This window comes from Oratosquilla oratoria, chromosome 16 (genome assembly GCF_046742065.1).
Source record: "Oratosquilla oratoria isolate Oo_2021 chromosome 16, ASM4674206v1, whole genome shotgun sequence".
Taxonomy (NCBI): domain Eukaryota; kingdom Metazoa; phylum Arthropoda; class Malacostraca; order Stomatopoda; family Squillidae; genus Oratosquilla; species Oratosquilla oratoria.
In genome coordinates this window covers 28,666,679-28,687,525 of record NC_134792.1, presented here as the reverse complement: position 1 = coordinate 28,687,525, position 20,847 = coordinate 28,666,679, and the positions used below count along the sequence as shown (strand labels likewise).

General features: G+C 39.6%; 1 protein-coding gene across 1 annotated transcript; it reads right to left on the bottom strand.

Moving 5' to 3' along the window:
* Positions 1–923: 923 nt before the first annotated feature.
* Positions 924–20,522, bottom strand: LOC143033860 (alanine racemase-like). Its single transcript, XM_076199423.1, has 7 exons — positions 20,294–20,522; positions 18,425–18,583; positions 15,594–15,703; positions 15,057–15,268; positions 10,106–10,215; positions 8,925–9,146; positions 924–3,363 (listed from the first exon to the last, which is right to left on the bottom strand). The coding sequence occupies exons 1-7, from the start codon at positions 20,457–20,459 to the stop codon at positions 3,032–3,034; spliced, it is 1,311 nt and encodes a 436-aa protein (XP_076055538.1). The 5' UTR covers positions 20,460–20,522; the 3' UTR covers positions 924–3,031.
* Positions 20,523–20,847: the final 325 nt, after the last annotated feature.

The following is a 20,847-nucleotide window of genomic DNA, read 5'->3' as shown; positions in this document are numbered from 1 at the left end:
CACAAGCCTTCTCTCACATTTTCCTGAAGAAAACTAAATATTGAAATTTGATCGACAACACTCCCACTCATTCATTCAATTACATTTGGTATACTTTCACAAAGCATTCTTAAACTGACTAATAATTAACCCTCACACTGATTTATTGCTTGTGTCCATTGTAAATCAGTTGTATTTAAGAGAATCTGATTGTATTTAGAACTTCAAAACCTTCCTGGCCTATGGTTTATTATTTTTGAGAGGCCACAACACCCAATTCCTGTTCCCAGGTTCTCTTTTTGTGCTCTTGTCCATCTTCCTCAGAATCTCATAGGCAATCCTAAGGTTAGGGTCATTAAGAATAGTACCTACATATTCCCTGCATATCCAAGAAGAGACAGGGGTTATTGAAAGCTACCAAACTCGCCTCCTAAAACGTAATTTACTAAAAGAATTATGTACGAGAAAGGTCAAGGGGTAGCACTTCAGTAGCCTGCCCACTAGGAGAGGAGCAGTGTTCCTTTTCCAGTGATTAGCCACCATAATTTGCATGTTATGAGAAAAATATATGAAATAGGTGTTTTCACAGCTAAGTGTTGGTTCTTTTAATAGTATTGTGTTGGTGCATTATCCCCCCTCCCCCAAGTGACATATATATATATATATATATATATATATATATATATATATATATATATATATATATATATATATATATATATATATATATATACATACATACACACACGTTTTAAAAACATAGATTGGAGATTTGCTAGGTACCGACCTTGGTGGACTTGCTTGGAGACTGAATACAAGTGGCCATTTTATTGAAAAAGAGTATATTTGTATTATCACATTTTCAAGTTTGACAAATTAATAAAACTATCATTACTGTAAGTCTGATGTACAGTAAGTGTGGAGTGAGATGATTTTTTCTTTAGAGTGTAGTGGATTGTTTATATTTAAATTTGCAACAATGCTAAGTTGAATTCATCAGTATACTAAGCAGATTCATCTGTTATGAATAGCATGTACTGGTCAGATAATGTTGCTTACATTAAGCTATCAATGAACCTGTTACACATTATATTGGTATTGAAATTTACCATTTATTTTTCTCTTGTAAACATTATATGTTAATAAGTGTTCACTGTATAATGGTTAATAAAATCCCATCATTTTATCATTTCTTATTTATCTATTTACTAATATTACTAATGTGAATGGTTTGAGATAAAGGTGGAACTTCACCAAGGATGTGTCTTTTTGCCTTGGCTGTTCAATTTATACATGGGGTGGTGCCATGGATTGGAGATGGTTAAAGAAAATGGAGAAAAATAGGAATGAAAGCACTTGTTTGCTGACAACATTGCACTTGTAGTAGGACCAGAGGAGGAATTAAGGAAGTTAGTGACAGAATTTGGGAATGTGTGTGAAAGTAGGAGGTTTGAAGATTAATGTGAGCAAAAGTAAGGTGATGAGATGTACAAGGGGAGAGAGTGGCAGCAAATTGGAAGGCAGTACTAAAGGAGAGAGACTGGAGGAAGTGGATAGCTTTACATACTTGGTGAATGTGACAGGAAAGGGAGGAGTGGAGGTGGAGGTAGAATGTAGATTGAAAGAAGCAAGTAAATGTCTTGAGGAATTAAAAAGTGTAATGAGAAATAGACATTTGGAAATGGATGCTAAGAGGAGATTGTATGAAGGAGTGATTGTGCCAACAGCACTGTATGGGACAGAAACATGGAACACAAGAGAGTTTAAATGTATTTGAGATGAAGTGCCTGAGAATTATGGTAGGAGTTACTAGACTGGATAAAGAAAGGAGAGCAGGGTTGAAAAGGTAGTTGAGAGATAGGGTTGTTGATGAAAGTATTGGAATGATTTGGACACATGGAAAGAATGAGTGAAGAAATATTAGTAAAATAGGTATGGAAGGCAGAGGAAGAGGGAGTGAACATGAGGGGGTGACCAAGGATGAGATGGATGGATGGGGTAAAAGGGGCATTGGGAAAGAGGGGAATATCTGTTGAGGAAGGGAGAAGACAGAAGATAGGGGTGAGTGGAGAATGGTTGTGTATGGATGATGCTGGGATGCATGGAAGCAGGTGGGGAAATGAGGAAGCATTTGTGAATACTTTGACCCAGCCTGAAGGAATTTACCCTGTCTTCTCTTTTCCTGCATGAGGGGACAAAGAATGGGGGGTCAACAATTAAATGAAGCTGCCTTGGTGTAGATGTGCTGTCTTGCTACATTGCTTCTGACCCAGGTCAGTGAGCAGAACCAGGGATGAACCATCATCCAGGATGTGCCAATAAATGAGAGAGGGAGGGGTGATGAATGGGAGTGGAGTATGTGGGGAATTGAAATGGGTGGGAGTGGATTTGTGCCTATGACTTTGGCTACCTCCCTTGTAAGAGGGAAAAAACCCTTGGTATGTAATATTTTATATGATTTATGGCAGTTTTGTTCAAACACAATATGGCAGTTGTATGGACTTCATCTGACAGGTATTGAAATTTGTATGATTAACCTATGCCTTAACCTTTCCAATACCCACGAGATTTTCTTTGGCATGACAGCAGTTGGAACAAATGTGGATAGTAAATATTTATGCAAAGGGTTTCCCTTGGCTGATGTAAATCACCTGATGGCATCAAGAACAAATGTGAAATCCTTGATAGCAGTGGAAAAGTTGGAAAAAAAAAAATCATTAAAACCGTTTACAAACAGTTTGTGTGATGGAAACATTACTTCAGGTACTGAATAAATGGAAAGCCACAGGAATGTTGGGAAGAACTACTTGTTATCAATAACCAGACCCACCACCAACATCAAAGTCTGGTCAACACCACTGGCAGTAGCTACCAATAGTGACCATGGTAGTTGGGGCCATTTGGGCACCTATTCTCCTCAATCTCCTTTTTGATCTTACTACTCTCATAGCTGAAGATAACTATATGCATTTTCAGGGTTAATAGGAAAACTTTCCCCAACTCCATCCCTAGTCCCATCTCACTCTATCCTCATTACAAAATTCTATGGGTACTATTGGCAGTCACCATATTCTTTCTGACATATTCCCCCCACAGAATTATTGCTAGCTTCCCCAAGCCTCAAAAATCTGTCTGTATACAAGAATGGCTGACAGACCTCAGTAACACTGTCACCATTTATGTAGATGCGAGGCATTTGGGTGCTCCACAATGAGATATCTTCGATAATAGCTGCTTCTGTCATATCCCACATTGTCCCATAAGATGTCACCTTGTTGTAATCATCACTAAGGACCTGGAAGACTTCTCCAGGCCCTGGAACTTCAGGGAGCTTGACTGCAATGGAGCCCATGGGTAGGAAACCCACCACGGGGCATTGCTCGCCTTTGGGAAACAAAGAAAAAGTGTTAGATCACCTATGTCACTATCATATGACAAATTGGGTAAAATGAGACATTTGAAGGGTTTCATTCTGTTTGTCATATATTGATCCTTTGAGTGCACCCTTTCAGATCTGCAAACTAATGTATAATATTTTTAAATTATTTTCATATATTCTGTGTAATGTCATATGTTAAGATAGGTTAACCTGTGAAAATGAACAAGACAGCCTGATAGAAACTTGAAGGAAAGGGAAAATGGTACTTACAGAATGTACTCCTGGATGTTGATCCATTAAGGATTTCCTGTCATTTGTCAGACAACTGGTTCAATTCTAAATATGATTTCAGACTAACTCAATAGACTTGGAAAGTCACCTTGATGATTTTTTGTAAACCTTGGACACCTTGTATTTATTATTCATTTATTTGTGTGTATGTGTGGTATCAAAACTTCACTTGTAACAGGATTAGAGGAGGGATTGAGGAAGTTAGTGACAGAGTTTGGGAAGGTGTGCGAAAGAGGGAAGTTGAAGATAAATGTGGGTAAAAGTAAAGTGTTGAGATGCATAAGGGGAGAAAGTGACAGCAGACTGGAAGTGAGTATTAAGGGAGAGAGACTGGAGGAAGTGGATAGCTTTCCATACTTGGGTGCTATTGTGGTGGGAAAGGGAGGAGTGGAGGTGGAGTAGAATGTAGATTGAGAGAAGCAAGTAAATACCTTGGGGGATTAAAAAGTGTAATGAGAAATAGACATTTGGGAATGGATGCTAAGAGGTGATTGTATGAAGGAGAGTGATTGTGCCGACAGCACTGTACGGGGCAGAAACATGAAACATAAGAGAGGAGTTTGAACGTGTTTGAGATGAGGTGCCTGAGAAGTATGATAGGGGTTACTAGGCTGAATAGAGTGAGAAATGAGGAGAACAGGGTGTAAATGGAGTTGGGAGATAGGGTTGATGAAAGAGTATTAAGATGGTTTGGACACATGGAAAGAATGAGTGAAGAAAGGCTACTAAAAGAGGTGTGGAAGGCAGAGGTGGAAACAGTGAACATTAGGGGTCAACCTAAGATGAGATGAATGGATGGGGTGAAAGGGCCACTAAGAAAGAGGAGAATGTCTGTTGAGGAAGGATGGGAGAGGACAGAAGATAGGGGTGAATGGAGAATGGTTGTGTAAGGATGATGCTGTGATGCATGAGGGAGAGTGGGTGGGGGATGGGGGTTGAGAGAGTATGCATGAGAAATAAATTGACACAGCCCAAAGGGATTTCTCATTTTCTGCATGAGGGGATGGATGGGGGGGGTTGCCAATGTAATGAAGCGGCCTTGCTGAGGATGTGATATATCTTGCAACACTGCTTCTGACCCAGGGCAGTGGACAAGATGCAGGGATGGCCTGTCATCCAGGAGATACCAAGATAAGAGGATGGAGGGGAGTGGAGTATGCTGGGGATGGAATGGGTGGGAGTGGTTTTTATACATTTGTTTTTTGGCTACCTCCCTTGTAAGGAGGAAAATCCTTTGGTATATGTATGTATGCATAATATATATATATATATTTCTTTTTTACACAAATATTTCATAGTCCCCTTTAACTTATCAATTTCACTTTGCAATTTTCCATACAATACAGTATTACCAAACAAATATTCCTCCTAGTTTTGCATATTGACTTCTTGCATAGCACATGGTCTTTGATACTGGTGTCATGTTTCCACCATGACCATGACATTACGCAACGAACTCCCACCATGAACATGACATGTTACACAACGGACTTGTGTTTTCACCATGACATGTTACACAACGGACGTGAGCATCACACACACACAGATGACATGGAAGACTTGGAGGCCGGCAGCGGAGGAACAATGGACTCGTGTTTTACTGTGACATGTTACACAACAGACACAGGCATCACACACACAGATGACGTAGAAGACTTGGAGGCCGGCAGCGGAGGAGTACGAAATCAGGGCCTCCTGCCAGCAGAGGTCAGAGGGCACATAAATCAAATGAAGAAAAGAAGTAGGACCCCCACTTCCATGCCCCATCATTTATATATAGTAGATAGCTAGTAGTGACTAGATTGTGAGCCCTCTTCACACAAAAATAAAGATACTGGTAAATTGTGTGGAGAGATGCGGGAGGAAGTCAGAGCACTTCTCTGCAAGAATGCCCAGATATTTTCCTCATGCCCTACCGTTACTCAAGCAATATATCATGATGTTGTCCTACAAGATGGAGCCAAGCCAGTGAAGCAGACACCGTGCAGATTGTCGCCCCAGAAGAAGAGAATCATGGAGGAGGAAGTAAGACAACTCATGGACCAAGGGTTAGTGGAACACAGTACTAGTCCCTGGGTCTCGCCAGCTGTGCTGGTACCAAAACCTGGAGGTGAGTGGAGATTATGTGTTGATTATAGAAAGGTCAACGTAGTCACTAAAGTGGATCCTTACCCTCTCCCCAGAATTGATGGCCTCATTGAGAAGGTCACTGCTGCAAAGTACCTGTCAAAATTGGATTTGATTAAGGGATATCATCAAATCCCCCTTACAAGTAGGGCCACTAAGGTATCTGCTTTTGTTACCCCACATGGGCACTTTCAATATAAGGTGACTCCATTTGGGATGAAAAATAGTGGAGCATCCTTCCAGCGCCTCGTCAATTGAGGGGTTGTCGGGTGTCAGGGCATACTCAGATGACATAGTAGTGTTCTCTGACACATGGAATGATCACTTGCATAGATTGAGGAATTTATTTGACAAACTGGCACAAGCCCATCTCACTGTGAACCTGAAGAAATGCGCCTTTGGGAGGAGTACCATTGACTACCTGGGACACCAAGTTGGCAAAAATTGTATCACGCCATTTGAGGCCATAGTGAAAGACATCATGGATTTCCAGGTCCCGAAGATGAAGAGAGGCATCAGAAGATTTATGGGCATGCTTGGATTCTATCGGAGGTATTATCCAAACCTTGCAGAGGTGGCTGCTCCTTTAACCTGCATGCTCTCTTATAATCATTTCAGGTGGGATGAGGGCACTGATGCAGCCACTCAAGAGTGCAAGAAGCTTCTTTCAGATCGTCCTGTCTTGATAGCCCCAGATTATAGTAAGACCTTTTATCTTTTTTGTGATGCCAGCCATGTAGCTATAGGTGCCATGCTTGCTCAGGAAAAGGATGGTGTCATGAGACCCATCTCCTTTATGTCTCAGATTCTCAAGGAGTATCAAACGTGGTATTCTACCATTGAAAGGGAGGCCCTCAGCCTCGTATTAGCTTTGAGGAAATTTCATGTGTTCCTAGATAAAGTAGTTATCCAAAGCAACCATAACCAATTGAAATATATCATAGATGGTAAGACAAAAAAATGACAGATTAGCTAGATGGGCATTAGCACTCCAAGGGTATGATCTAAGTATTCAACATATTCCAGGAAAATCAAATGTGGTAGCTGATGCCTTGTCACATCCTGACACAAAATGTTCAGCCCTTGTTTCACAGGTCTGAACATTTTTCTCCAGTGAAGGGGGATATATGTTTCCACCACGACCATGACATTAGACAACGGACTCCCACCATGACACATGTTACACAACAGACTCCCACCATGACCATGACATGTTACGCAATGGACACATGTTTTCATGGTGACATGTTACACAACGGGCACGAGCATCGCACACACAGATGGCGTGGAAGACTTGGAGCCTGGCAGCAGAGGAACAATGGACTCATGTTTTACCGTGACATGTTACACAATGGATGCAGGCATCGCACACACAGATGACGTAGAAGATTTGGAGGCCGGCAGTGGAGGAATACGAAATCAGGGCACAAATCAAATGAAGAAAAGAAGTAGGACCCCCACTTCCATGCCCCATCATTTATATAGATAGATAGTGGTGACTATATTGTGAGCCCTCTTCACACAAAAATAAAGATACTGGTAAATTGTGTGGAGCTGGGTAAATAGAAATAGGATAGGTTACATAGACATACATTGGCACCTGTGCCATGGCGCTGGTGTTGTACGACTGTAGCATAAAAAAGATGCGCGGGCACTTTTGAGCTCTCCTGATTACCGTGCCCTCACTCTGTTCACACCAATTAACTAGTAAGATTTACTTATAAAATGATTTAGGTATTAAATTAAGTGACTGCACTCCACCATTTTTCTTTATCACAGTGAAGTTAAATTGATCGTAAAAGGCTAAATGTCAATGTAGGATTCTGGATTGCAGGAACTACTCGAGTCATGGTTTATGATTCGATGTATCAACGCAAATACAGGGCCTAGAACGTGACACTGGCACTAGTATTTCATGATAGAGATTGATTCAGTGAGACTGATAACTCTGTTAGGGACTCCTTGCAGCTTGAAGATAATTGTTTATCTGTTGAATGAAAAGTCTTCTAGGAGAGCTGGATTTTACTCAAGAAATACCATGAGCTTAATACGCCAGTAACAACCTCCCAGATATAAGTCCCACACAGAAAACCCTCGCACACTAGACAAGATCTATACTGGCACATCTGCATTCAGGTCATCATCTGTCATTGATACAGTACCAACACAGGATAGGCCTGGCCACTGATTCAAACTGCCCTAGATGCAACCACCACACAGAAGACACAGAACACCCATAGTACAATACCCTGCTTTGAATACCCCTGGACAACAATACATCTCTAAAAGACTTATGGTCCCACCTGGAGGCTGTTGCCAGTATCTTGGACTCCATAAGTGATTGTCTTCAGCATGAAGCTCAACTCACAAGTGATGGCCAGGGGTGGTTGCTGCTGTTTGGCCCCCAACTCTTGGGGTTGGGGGGTGGTCCCACAACATAGACGCTGCAGCACACAAACACTTGCCGCAGCCACCACAAACACATCACACCCGCTACACTACATAGCAGAACATCCACACACACCAAGAAACATTAAAACAACACCCAAAGACCTTTATTACGCACAAATACTCTCTTCTCTTCCTCCACAACCACCAAATACCAGCCTCCAGAAACATATTCATAATCATATCACTCACCGCTCCATTAACACACTGAAAGACAACACACTGCTGCATGCCAGACCCCCTGATATCCACCCTTCTGAATCCTCTCTCCCACAAAAGGACAGAGTCCACTTGGCCAGACTGCGATGCGGCCACCACCCAGCACTTCTAAGCTACCAGAAGAGGCTGGATGACCACATTGTGAACAGCTGCCCAGGATGTAACACTTCACCCCATACCATAAAACACATAATGGAAGACTGCGTTATACACAATCATGCACGCAAACAACACAACATACACTCTATAAAGGATTTGTGGGAAAACCCAGTTTCGGCTATAGCATTCCTTGGGGAGACGGGACTGCTCGGACAGACAGTCTAGGGAACGATAACAACTCACAAGTGATCTTGCCCTCAGGCCACAAGCACATGAGCAAACACCTTACCAGAAATACTGGGCTGACATGGACGGTGTGGTTAGTAACACTTGGATAATCTCAGGAAATACTAATGGTGAGAGGACACTTTGGAAATCTTACCTGTCCGTAATCTTCGGACGGCACCTCTGTTGATAAGGTTCTGAGCACACTTATAGGACCATCCCATTCTGAAATTGGCAATGCACTCCAGTTTGGTGGTTTTGTAAGTGGCATGGAGGCCAACCTTCTTGCCTGGTGGCAGAAGCTCGTAGAAGGTGGGACGGCTGAACACGGAGAGAGGTAGCTGGAACCCAAGCCTCTCATACTGGATCATGTCACTTGCTGTAGAAGGAGACAAGACAGGCAAACATTAGGCTTTAAATCAGAGCAACAGCCTCGTACCCAGTCACCCCATTCTGATATGATGTGATACTTTCCCAACTGCATCATTCTTTACACCAAACCTATGCAACAGAGTATGGGTGGAAGGTACATTCCCCACCACCCACACAAGCCACCATTCTTCCTTTCTCCTAACCTAGAGAAAAATAACTTCCTTGAATAACTACTTTCCAATCTCTCTCAGAAATTGCCTTTGTAAACTCTTGGGGTAGTTCTAATTCCCTGCAGATTGAAACCCCAGTATCTCCAATTGTCCTTCCAATCTGGCTTCCATTCTGGCTGCAGCAATGCAGACATTTTGGTGTGAATAAAAACAAATAATATGCATGGGATTTGCCAACAACTGGTATGTTATGCAGTATTTTTTTTTTTAATTTGTTTAGTTATCTTTATTTCATTATAAGTCTTAATATTTTATTTGGAAAATACTTCAAATAGCCTGACAGTTGTGAATTCAATGTAAACTCATTCTAGATTTCCACCTACCCATATCTATCATCACATTTCTGAGTGTATGTGGTGACATTTCAGTCCTCCTGTCACATTCAATTAGCCTATCCAAAGGAAACATACTCAGCATCATGTTCACCATTCACCATAGTCATTGATGATAAAACATTTCAAAATGAACCCAAGTTTCTACATTGCTCTAACCCAGCTCACTTCACGCGTGTTCTCCATAAAGATGTAGCTTCTTAAAATCATTGGCCTAAAGAACATGAACTGAAGATTTCCCTTTCAAAATCATGCATTACCGCAAAGGAGGGTCCATTCATTGATGAGAATTATTAATTACATTTGAACTTTGACTACTTTCTCTTGCTGTTCTTGTACTTGTGACCTCAAATTGTTGTCCTACACAAATCAGGAAACCAACAGATAAAACTATTTCACTTCACCTGAGCCAATTCCAAAGATACAACTACCCACTCTGACAAAGTTGAGGTCAATTCCCAGACCTTGTATGCAACCAGTAGAGTTGGCCACGTGGCGGTGGATGAGACGGTGTCTGCAGAAAAAGAATAAAAGAATAAGGAAAGAGTGGCACTACCTTCTTGAGGTATGTATATACAGTACATATTACTGTATATATGTGTGCATAATGAAAGTATATATGTATGCAGTAATAATTGTTGCTCCATATTTCTCCAACCAAAAACTCAGACCCACACTGGATGGCATTGGTCCTTCAAATGCCCCCACAGATCCTTCTGGGAAGAAATTTTGCACTGTTGTTTGTGTTGTGTTACTATGGGATGGTTACTATGACATCAGCTACTATGAGATGGTGAGTATGTTGCTGACTGTTAGTTTTCCTTGTGTGGAAAAAATGGAAGAAAGTTGAAGGAATTTTCAGATCCTGGAAATTAATTAACAGACCCCAGGGCAGCTCGAATATTTCTTTGATATATACACACACACACATAGCCTACATGATGAGTAGGCTATGGTACTCGAAGTGACCAGTAAAGTTTTCCAGTTCTTGAAGTGGGTATAGTTTTGGCATAATGGAGAAAGAGAAAGAAGAAAAAATAACAAATGAACCAACAAAGAGAGGATTAGACGTAAGTATAGTGGAGAGCCCAAGAGGTGTGATCCCCAAGAGACACTGTCTCATAGACACACCAAGGAAAAATCAAAGGTGGGAAAATAAGAGTTTTTCAGGATTTCAAAGAAACCCAGGCGAAATAGGCAATAGCTTAGACATAGATAGAGATATTAGATATAGTAATGCATTAAGGAATCGCGAAGTAAATGATTTAATGGAAGAAATCATAGACTTAAAATTAGATTATCGAGTGGTTCTTAGAGAATTGATTACATTGCGAAAGAGTAATGAGCAAACGATCAAAGAACTAGGCGACCTAAAGAGCAAAATTGAAATCCTAAAAAGAGAAAACGAAAGAATGAAAAATGAGGACAAAAATAAAAATGAAGAATTGAAAAAGGAGGTCAAAGAACAATTACAAGCAGTGACTGGAAAGGTGGAAGAGTCAATCAAAGAAATAGACCTCACTGAAATAAAAAATCAATGGAAACAAGAACAGGAAAATAAAAAAATATCCTTTAGTGAAATAGTACAAAAACAGATGGAGGAAAATACAAAAACGGTCATAAAAGTGATTACAGAAAAGGAAATTTGGGTGAGAGATACAGTTGACAAAGGTAAGTGCATTATAGTCCATGGTTTCCAGAAAAAACATGATATGTATAGATACCAGAGAGAAAAGGAGGAGAAGGAAATAACTAAGGAAATTTTGAAAGAAATACAGGATGAAGGACAGTCTCGATAAAGAAATCATTGAAATCCACAGGATAGGCAAATATTCAAAAGAAAAACAACATAGACCACTGAAAATAAAACTAAGAACTCAAAAGCGGTTAAATTGGCAAACAGCAAGAAATTCAAACATATATGGATACAAAAGGAAATGAGTGATAAGGAAAGAGAGAAAGACAAAGCTCTCAGAATTGAAGCCAATGACAGAAATGAGAGAAGAACAGAGACGGAAAAAATATATATTTTTTTTTGGCGAGTGCTGGACTTGACTGAAAAAATGGTACATAAAAAAATGGAAACTTAAACCAAAAAAGGAAGGATAATATGAAACTAAAGGTGGCATACACAAATATCAATGGCATGATCTCTGGAATCAATTAACTAAATGACTATCTAGAGATGGAAAAACCTGACATCATGGGAATTGTGGAGACAAAACTGAAAGGAAATATGTCAACAAGCATAGTGGGACAAGGTCTATACAACCATTGGGTGAAAAATAGAACAGAAAAGCAGGGAGGAGGTGTCATGATATTGACCAAAAAGGGTCTAAATGTGACAAAGATGAATGAAGGCCAAGGCAATGTAGAACTAATTATGATCAAAATTATAAAAAAAGGATGAAAGGCAGAAAATTTGTTGTAGTGTATGTACCACCAAAAACACAGGCTTGGTCAGATAGCAAACATTCTAAATTACTGGAAGACACAATGAATGCACTAAATGAGTTACTAAAAGAGGATGGAAACATAGTAATCATGGGCGATTTTAATGCAAAGGATATAAGCTGGGAAGAAATGATAGTAAAAGGGGTAGAGGATCATTGGAGCAACATCCTACTAGATATGACCATCGAATACACCCTAATTCAATGGGTTAAGGAAAATACTAGATATAGAAACAATGAGGAACCATCGAAACTAGACTTAATATTAACTTCTGAACCAGATATTGTGAACAAAATGGAGTACAAAACACCAATTGGAAAGAGTGACCATATACTAATAGAGTTTGAATTAAAAGAACAGAACAATGTAAGTAGAAACGATAAGTATAGAGAAGGAAGATTAATGTACAATAAAACAGATTTTGAAAAACTAAGAAAAAATTTCCAAAATACTAACTGGGACAAATTTTCCAAAGAGGAAACAAAGATGGAAGACAAATGGAACATATTCAAAGAAAAGTACAATGAAGGAATTGACAAATATGTACCAAAAAAGAAACAAAAAGAGATTTATATAAAGTGTTGGTATAACAAAAGGTGCAGCGAGGCTAGAGACAGAAGAGACAAAGCCTGGAAAAAATGGAAAAAGAAAGAAAAAATCTAAATGGCAAACATATATAAAACTTAGGAACAAATATGTGAATATATGCAGGAAAGAAAAAAGATATAGACAAATGTAAGGAGCAACCCAAACTCTTTAACAGATAAATGAAAAACTAAAGGATAAACACAAAATAGTGAAATTGCGTGGAGATAAAGAATATATATATGATACAGAAATGGCAGAAGTCATGATCAGACATTTCAGGTTGGTTTTTACAATTGAGAGCTCACATTTTTGGGAAGATAGAAAACAAGAAAGATCACCCAAAATTGAAGAAATATAGGTAAAACAAAAAGAAATAAGAGACCAAATAAAATAACTAGATGTCAGGAAATTGCATGGACCTGACAGAATTGCAAATTGGATACTGAAAGAGTGTATAGACGAACTGACAAACTATACAAGATAATAAACTCCTCACTCAAAGAAAGAAAGATACCGTAAGATTTGAAAGATGCAAACATAGTACCAATATACAAAGGAGGAAATAGAGAAGATCCTACAAATTTCAGACTGTTATCCCTTACAAGCACAGTAGCAAAAATATGTGAAAAAGTCATCAGAAATATATGGACCAAACACTTGGAAGAAAATAAGATAATAAACCCTAAACAATATGGCTTTAGAAGTGGAAGATCATGTACCACAAACCCAATTTGCTTTTACTCGAGATTAATTGAGATAATACAAGAAAAGAGGTGGGTGGGCAGATTGCGCCTTCTTGGATTTGCAGAAGGCGTTCGATAAGGTACCACATAAAAATTAATAAGAAAAATTGAAATAATAGGAGGAATACAGGGTAAGCTGCTAGAATGGATGAAGGACTTCTTAATTGGAAGAAAAATGAGAGTGGTACTTAGAGACAAAAATTCGAACTGGGAAGATGTGAAAAGTGGAGTCCCACAAGGCTCTGTGGCTCCTTTAATGTTTGCCATATATATAAATGATATGGATGAGGGAGTAAATTGTTACATGAACTTCTTTGCTGACAATGCCAAATTACTCAAGAGAGTAAAAACTGAAGAAGATTGTAGATCACTACAAGAAGACCTAGACAAAATATGGGACTGGAGTCAGAAATGTGAGATGAGCTTCAACATTAAGAAATGTAGCATAATAGAATTTGAAAAATGCAAAAATAGACTATTGGGCCAATACAAAATTTGAAACAAAGAAGTCAAAAAAGTCAATTCAGAAAGGGACCTGGGAGTAGTCATCTCAAGCAACTTGACACCTGATAAACACGTCAACAAATTATTTGGAGAGACTTTTAACTTACTAAGATCAATGAGAGTGGCCTTTGACTACATAGACGAACAGATGGTTAAAAAAATAGTGGTTACACTGATAAGACCTAAACTAGAATATGCTGCAACATTGTGGGCACCCAGCACAAAGAAGAACATAATAAAATTAGAAAGAATCCAAAGAGAAGTGACAAAAATGGCACCTACACTGGCAAATCTGACATATGAACAAAGATTGGAGAAACAACATCTGCCAACACTGGAACAGAAAAGAGAAAGAGGTGATTTATTGACCATTTACAAAATTATGAAAGGGATGGAAATCCTCGATAGAGATGACTTATTAAAATGGGACATAAGAGAAACAAGAGGACATGAAAAGAAACTAACGAAGGACACTTATAGAAGAGACCTGAAAAAGAATAGCTTCCCAAATACAGTGATTGATGTCTGGAACAAACTAAACAGAGAAACAGTGAATGCCAAAATTATATATGATTTTAAGAATAAATTGGATGTGAAGAGATACAAAAATGGGTCACTACAAGCATAGCTCTCGTCCTGTAAAATACAATTAGGTAAATACATATATATATATATATATATATATATATATATGTTATAGATTTTTTCGAATGTTTTGGATTTGAGAGATTATTTCATTGAGGGAACTAATTCTAACCTCGTATAACAATAATCAGATTAGAATGAAATGTTTATAAAGTGTATAAGCAAGATAGGTTTAAATGAGTTTTAACATGAAGGCCATAGCTGTGGAATTTTTTCCTTTTCCCCCCAATTAAAATAACCAGGCAAAAAAAAAACGGAATAAACATCTCAGAATAATTTCTAATCCTTTCAAGTCCTTGAGGAATTGTCCCTCAACTGAATGAAATGGCCCGACGGCAGGCAGGCAGGCAGGATGAACATAGATGTGGAGCAAGGTGCTGCTGAAAGGGTGAAGAAGGAAAGATGGGAATCTGGATCTTACTTGTACGGTTCTGTGACATTGAGAAACTTGTCCAGCTGCTTCTTGTTGGCGTCGAGGTCCTCCTCCGACCCGCTGAGGTGCGTGTACATCGAGTAAATCTCCACCTCGAGGCCATCAAGGAACTTGACGAGTTCAGCCAGGTCCTCGGGCTGGACACCGTAGCGGGACATCCCGGTGTCGATGTTGATGTTCACTCTCAGGCGTCGGCCATCCTGAGGGACGAAGACCACAGATGAAGAAGGTTATCTAGGATGCCCTGGCCTTTGTAAGGGCTCATGAGACCCAAAGAGCGGGTCATGACAAAGGCTGCTTTGGCCGTGGTCAAGGGATATTGCTCCCAAGAAATTGGTCCCTACTCAGTAGTAGTGGTGTTGGTATAATGCCTAATGCTGATGATGATGGCGATGTTGATGATAATGATGATCTGGGTACAAGCTCGAATCACAAGACAAATGGAAAGCAATCATTGATGTCCCATGTAAAAGAGAAAGACAAAAATCATAACCATGCATGAGATGCAGGGTGTCCGCTTCTTACCAGATACATGAGCTCCCCCTTGCTGAGACCTCTGAGGGCCTTGTCCCAGCTCAGTGATGGCATCAAGTCGTACTCGAGAATGTCCTTCACCTCGTCCTCAATGAGATTTCCTGAGGAAGGAAAACCCAGGGAGCTAGTAGTGACAAACCCGCTTTCACTGCCTGAGCCTCACCCCAGATCAATAGTCGCTGGGTGAGACACAAAGAAACACAAGATCATCTCAAAATCAGAAGGGTTGTGTCACGGTTTTATAAACCTGGAACTGAATTTCATTTCTCAATCGAGTGAGTACCCTATTGGAGTGTCCTAAACAAATATTTATTTATCAATTAAAGGGGACCCTGACCCCCATCAGTGGGCCCCACAACTGACAGTATATCCTGCTTCAGATCCCCCAAGGTCCCCAAATCTGGCCTGGTGAGGTAGAGTGACCTTGGGCGATTTGTAATTGAATATAAATGCCTAGAAAGATACAAGAATTTAAATGACAATTAGTCTTACATCAGAGTGTGTGTGTATGTATGTGTATATATATATGTGTGTGTGTGTATACTGTATATATATATATATATATATATATATATACATACATACATACATACATACATACATATACCAAGGATTTTTCCCCCTTACAAGGGAGGTAGCCAAAAAGGAAAAGGCATAAAATCATTCCCACCCATTCCATCCCTGAATACACTCCACATCCCTCCACACTCCCTCTCATTCTTAGCACCTCCTGGATGACGGGTCATCCCTGCACCTTGTCCACTGCCCTGGGTCAGAAGCAGTGTCGCAAGACACACCACATCCACAGCAAGGCTGCTTCATTAAATCAGCGACCCCCCCTCTCCATCCCCCCATGCATAAAGGAGAAGACGGGGAGAAATCCCTTTGGGCTGCGTCAAAATTTGCTCACACATACTACCTCACCCCCCACTTCATGCATCACAACATCATCCATATACAACCATTCTCCATTCACCCGTCTTCTGTCCTCTCCCGTCCTTCCTCAACAGACATTCCCCTCTTCCCCAAAGCCCCCTTCACCCTATCCATCCACCTCATCCTAGGACGTCCCTTCATGTTCACTCCCTCCAATCTGCCTTCCATACCTCTTTTACTAGTCCTTCTTCATTCATTCTTTCCATGTGTCCAAACCATCCCAATACTCTTTCATCAACCCTATCTCCCAACCCCCTTTCCACTCCTGTTCTCCTCACCTCCTCATTACTCACTCTAACCAGCCTAGTATCCCCCATCATACAGACACCTCATCTCAAACACATTCAAATTCCTTCTCTCTTCCTCTCTTATGTTCCATGTTTCTGCCCCATACAGTGCTGTTGGCATAATCACTCCTTCATATAGTCTCCTCTTAGCATCCATTTCCAAATGTCTATTCCTCATTACACTTTTTAAACCACCAAGGCATTTACTCGCTTCTCTCAATATACATTCTACCTCCACCTTCACTCCACCTTTTCCTGCCACATTTGCACCCAAGTATCTAAAACTATCCACTTCCTCCAGTCACTCTCCCTTAATGCTTACTTCCAGACTACTGCCACTTTCACCCCTTGTACATCTCATCACCTTACTTTTACCCACATTTATCTTCAGCTTTCTTCTATCACACACTCTCCCAAACTCTGTCACCAACTTCATCAATCCTTCCTCCAATCCTGCCACAAGCGCAGTGTCGTCCGCAAACAACAGCTGGCTCACCTCCCACTTTTCTCCATTTTCTTTAACCATCTCCAATTCCTGACCCACTACCCTTGCATTTACCTCTCGCACTACCCCATCCATGTATAAGTTGAACAGCCAGGGCAACATAACGCATCCTTGACGAAGTCCCACCTTTATCTCGAACCACTCACTCTCTCCATTTCTAATCCTGACACAAGCTCTACTACTCTCATAAAAACTCTTGACAGCTCCTAGAAGCTTTCCTCTATCCCGTATATCCACAAAACCTCCCACAGTGCCTTTCTATCTACCCTGTCGTAAGCCTTTTCCAGGTCCATAAAGGCCCAAAAAATATCCTTCCCCTTTCCTATAGCTTTCTCACATATGTCTTTCCACAAAAATCTGATCTACACAACCTCTACCCGTCCTAAATCCACACTGTTCCTCACCAATTACTCCCTCTGTTCCTCTCCAAATCCTTTCAATCAAGATCCTCCCATAAGCCTTCCCAACTACACTTAACAAGCTAATCCCTCTGAAACTACTACATTCACACTTGTCCCCTTTTCCCTTGTAAAGTGGAACTATACAGGCACTCCTCCAGTCCTCCGGCACTCTACCCTCTCTCCAGCAAACATTAAATAACCTCACCAGCCAGTCCACCATCACTGTACCTCCTTTTTTTAGACATTCTGCATGGCATCCATCCAGACCAGGTGCCTTACCTGCTTTCATCATCTTAACAACTGCCTTCACTTTATCCTTCCTTATTTCTCCTCCATTTTCCTCACTCATCACGGTCATTTTCTTAGCATTTGTATATGTATATATATTTATATATGCATATATATATATATATGTATATATATGTATACATATATATACATATGTATATAGATATATATATGTATATATATACATATACATATATATATGTATATATATATATATAATATATACATGTGAGTGAACTCAGACTAAAACTCCTTTGTTTCCTATTCCCACACGCGTCCACCTGTCAACATGTCTCAACATAATTTTTTAACTCGAAAAGATCATAAAACATGAATTGCATAAATTTAAAAAAAAATACCCTATTAAAAATGCTTTTTCGTAATACGGGGAGCAGGTCGGATTACCTAGGACTGTCACTGCAACTTGCACCCCGTTCTTCCGGAGGTGGACGCCCTCGGACACTGTTGCCACGGCCAGATGCCGGATTCCCTCCTCCAGGAGAACCTTGACAGCAGGCAGCAGCCCGATATTGTATGCGTCGCCCTTGACGACAGCCATCACTTCTGCAGGAGACGAAAACAACCTTCAGTTTACCATCTTTCCTCCTGGATCTAGAGCAGCGAAGGGGGAGGTAAAGGTGGATGAAATCCCACTCAGCACCCTCCCCCTCCTTAGATATCTTCCTCCACACCCATTTCCTTCTCCACCTCCACCCCTTCCATCAGAAAATATAGCGTTCAATTTCCTGGAAACTGCCACAAGAGCAAACTATGTAAAAAGCTCCGAACCACTTCAAGATCGGTACATCGAGTCCTGCAAATCACAAAATAAATTAATAAAGTATTTAGATAAAACAAGTGAGTTAGTATGATAAAAAGACAAGACAAACTAAGTAGTAGATAAATCTACAAATAGATAAGTAATGAATGGATGATATAAAACGTTTTCAAATGATATGACGTCACTCCTTTGCAACAAGCGACGACGAAAGCATATTAAGTGGTGGAAAGAGGAATTCTGCGTGGTAAAGTGAAACACAAATAGTAGGGTCGATATATTCACATTTTTTATTTCTAATCTGCATAATGCAAAAGGAGAACACTCACTGACTAGGCATAGGGGAGCACAGGGTAGTGTGGGTATTGGCACACATCCTGGCGCCCCGTGCCAGATGGGATTTGTAGGCAGAACAATATAGATTAGATAGGTGTTATATATATATATATATATATATATATATATATATATATATATATATATATATATATATATATATATATATATATTTACAAAGGCGGAGCATGCCGACAGGAGACCTTTTGGTCCATATCTAGGTCGGATACGAAAAAATCATAATATATATATATATATATATATATATATATATATATATATATATGTAGTCTACAACTCCACGTGTGTATATATATATATATATATATATATATATATATAACATAAAAGAAACAGCACCTGCATGCAATATGATTAGAACTGAATACAGAAATGGCAACAGCGCAAGGTGGATGCGTATATGGGGGTACTACTACGTAGAACAATTGTGTAATGGCTGCTGACTACATAAGATAATTACCATATAGGGATTAAAAACTCCATATACTATAAAGTACTAACTATACTATAAGTGAAGAAAAAAATTACTACATCATGAAATGAATCGACGGAGTTGAATTGCAAGAGGGATTCTAAGATTAAAAATCTTAAATAAATATTCAGAAATACTTTAAATGACCGACAAATGGAAAAGTGGGAAATAATTATGAAAACGGCACCATTGTCAGTGAGCTGACAAAAAAATGAAAATTAAAAAGGTGAAAGCAATACAAAAGTAACAATGACAAGATGAGCAAGAAGTTGAACCTAGGTAAAAACAAACTCAACAACGGCACTTGTTAGTAAGTTTTCAAGATGGAGAAAACGAAAAACAGGTATTGAAAACTGTAGGACAATCCACAAAAAACAGATATTTAATTTATGCCTAAGTTCAAATTATGTAATGTATACCAAGATGATAACATAATGAACATTATCCTATCGAGAAAAAAAAAATGGTTAGTAGATTTACTGAGGAACAAATATTATCTTAAATTAGTGATTCGTACTAAGACCAAGAATAATGGTAAACAAATGTGTATATGATACATCCCAACTATCTTGATAGACAAGATACTCTGTATGGAAAAGCAAAGAATTGTTTATCAAACAAAGCCTTTACTCGTATCGATCATTTGGAATCGCGCTAGGAAACTTACCAGTCTTTGGACCCAAAACCTTTCTGAGGGCCTTGACGTTGTGAGCTACGGCGTCCAAATTTACAAGTATGATGGAAGGCACTTTCAGTTGCTTGAATAGGGAATTTGCCATCTCCTCAAGCTGGCCATTGTTCCTGACGGGGTATTTGGAGATTGAGCTGTTCATTGTAGAATGGTGATGTTAGTATGCAAGGCTGATCTGAAATGGCGAGTGGTAAGGTCGCTTGTATATTCCTGCCAACGGGTTGAATTCGTATATGACATCTTATCAGTGAGACATACCGTGTATTTTTTGTTAAATTATTATGATTATTCTCATTTTTTAATAGCTTTGGATATTTCATTACTTCCCATTGAGAACACCTAAATGCAAATTTTCCAGACCGCCTTATTATGATTCAAATGTATGATGTTCTTGACCTGGATTGATGAAATGCGTATTTGAACCGACACAAAAAATCCAATAGAAATGCTGCAGACATGCGCCATGACGTCACACCCAATGCGCAGAAAGCACTGTAATACCCATATCAAAAATCACCTAAACTTAACTA

Excerpts from the sequence above, each read along its gene's own strand:
- LOC143033860 (XM_076199423.1), bottom strand. The coding sequence starts at position 20,459 with ATGAACAGCTCAATCTCCAAATACCCCGTCAGGAACAATGGCCAGCTT. Across the intron at positions 18,584-20,293 it reads GGTTTTGGGTCCAAAGACTG|AAGTGATGGCTGTCGTCAAG; the intron begins GTAAGTTTCCTA and ends CGTCTCCTGCAG. Across the intron at positions 15,269-15,593 it reads AGGGGGAGCTCATGTATCTG|GATGGCCGACGCCTGAGAGT; the intron begins GTAAGAAGCGGA and ends TTCGTCCCTCAG.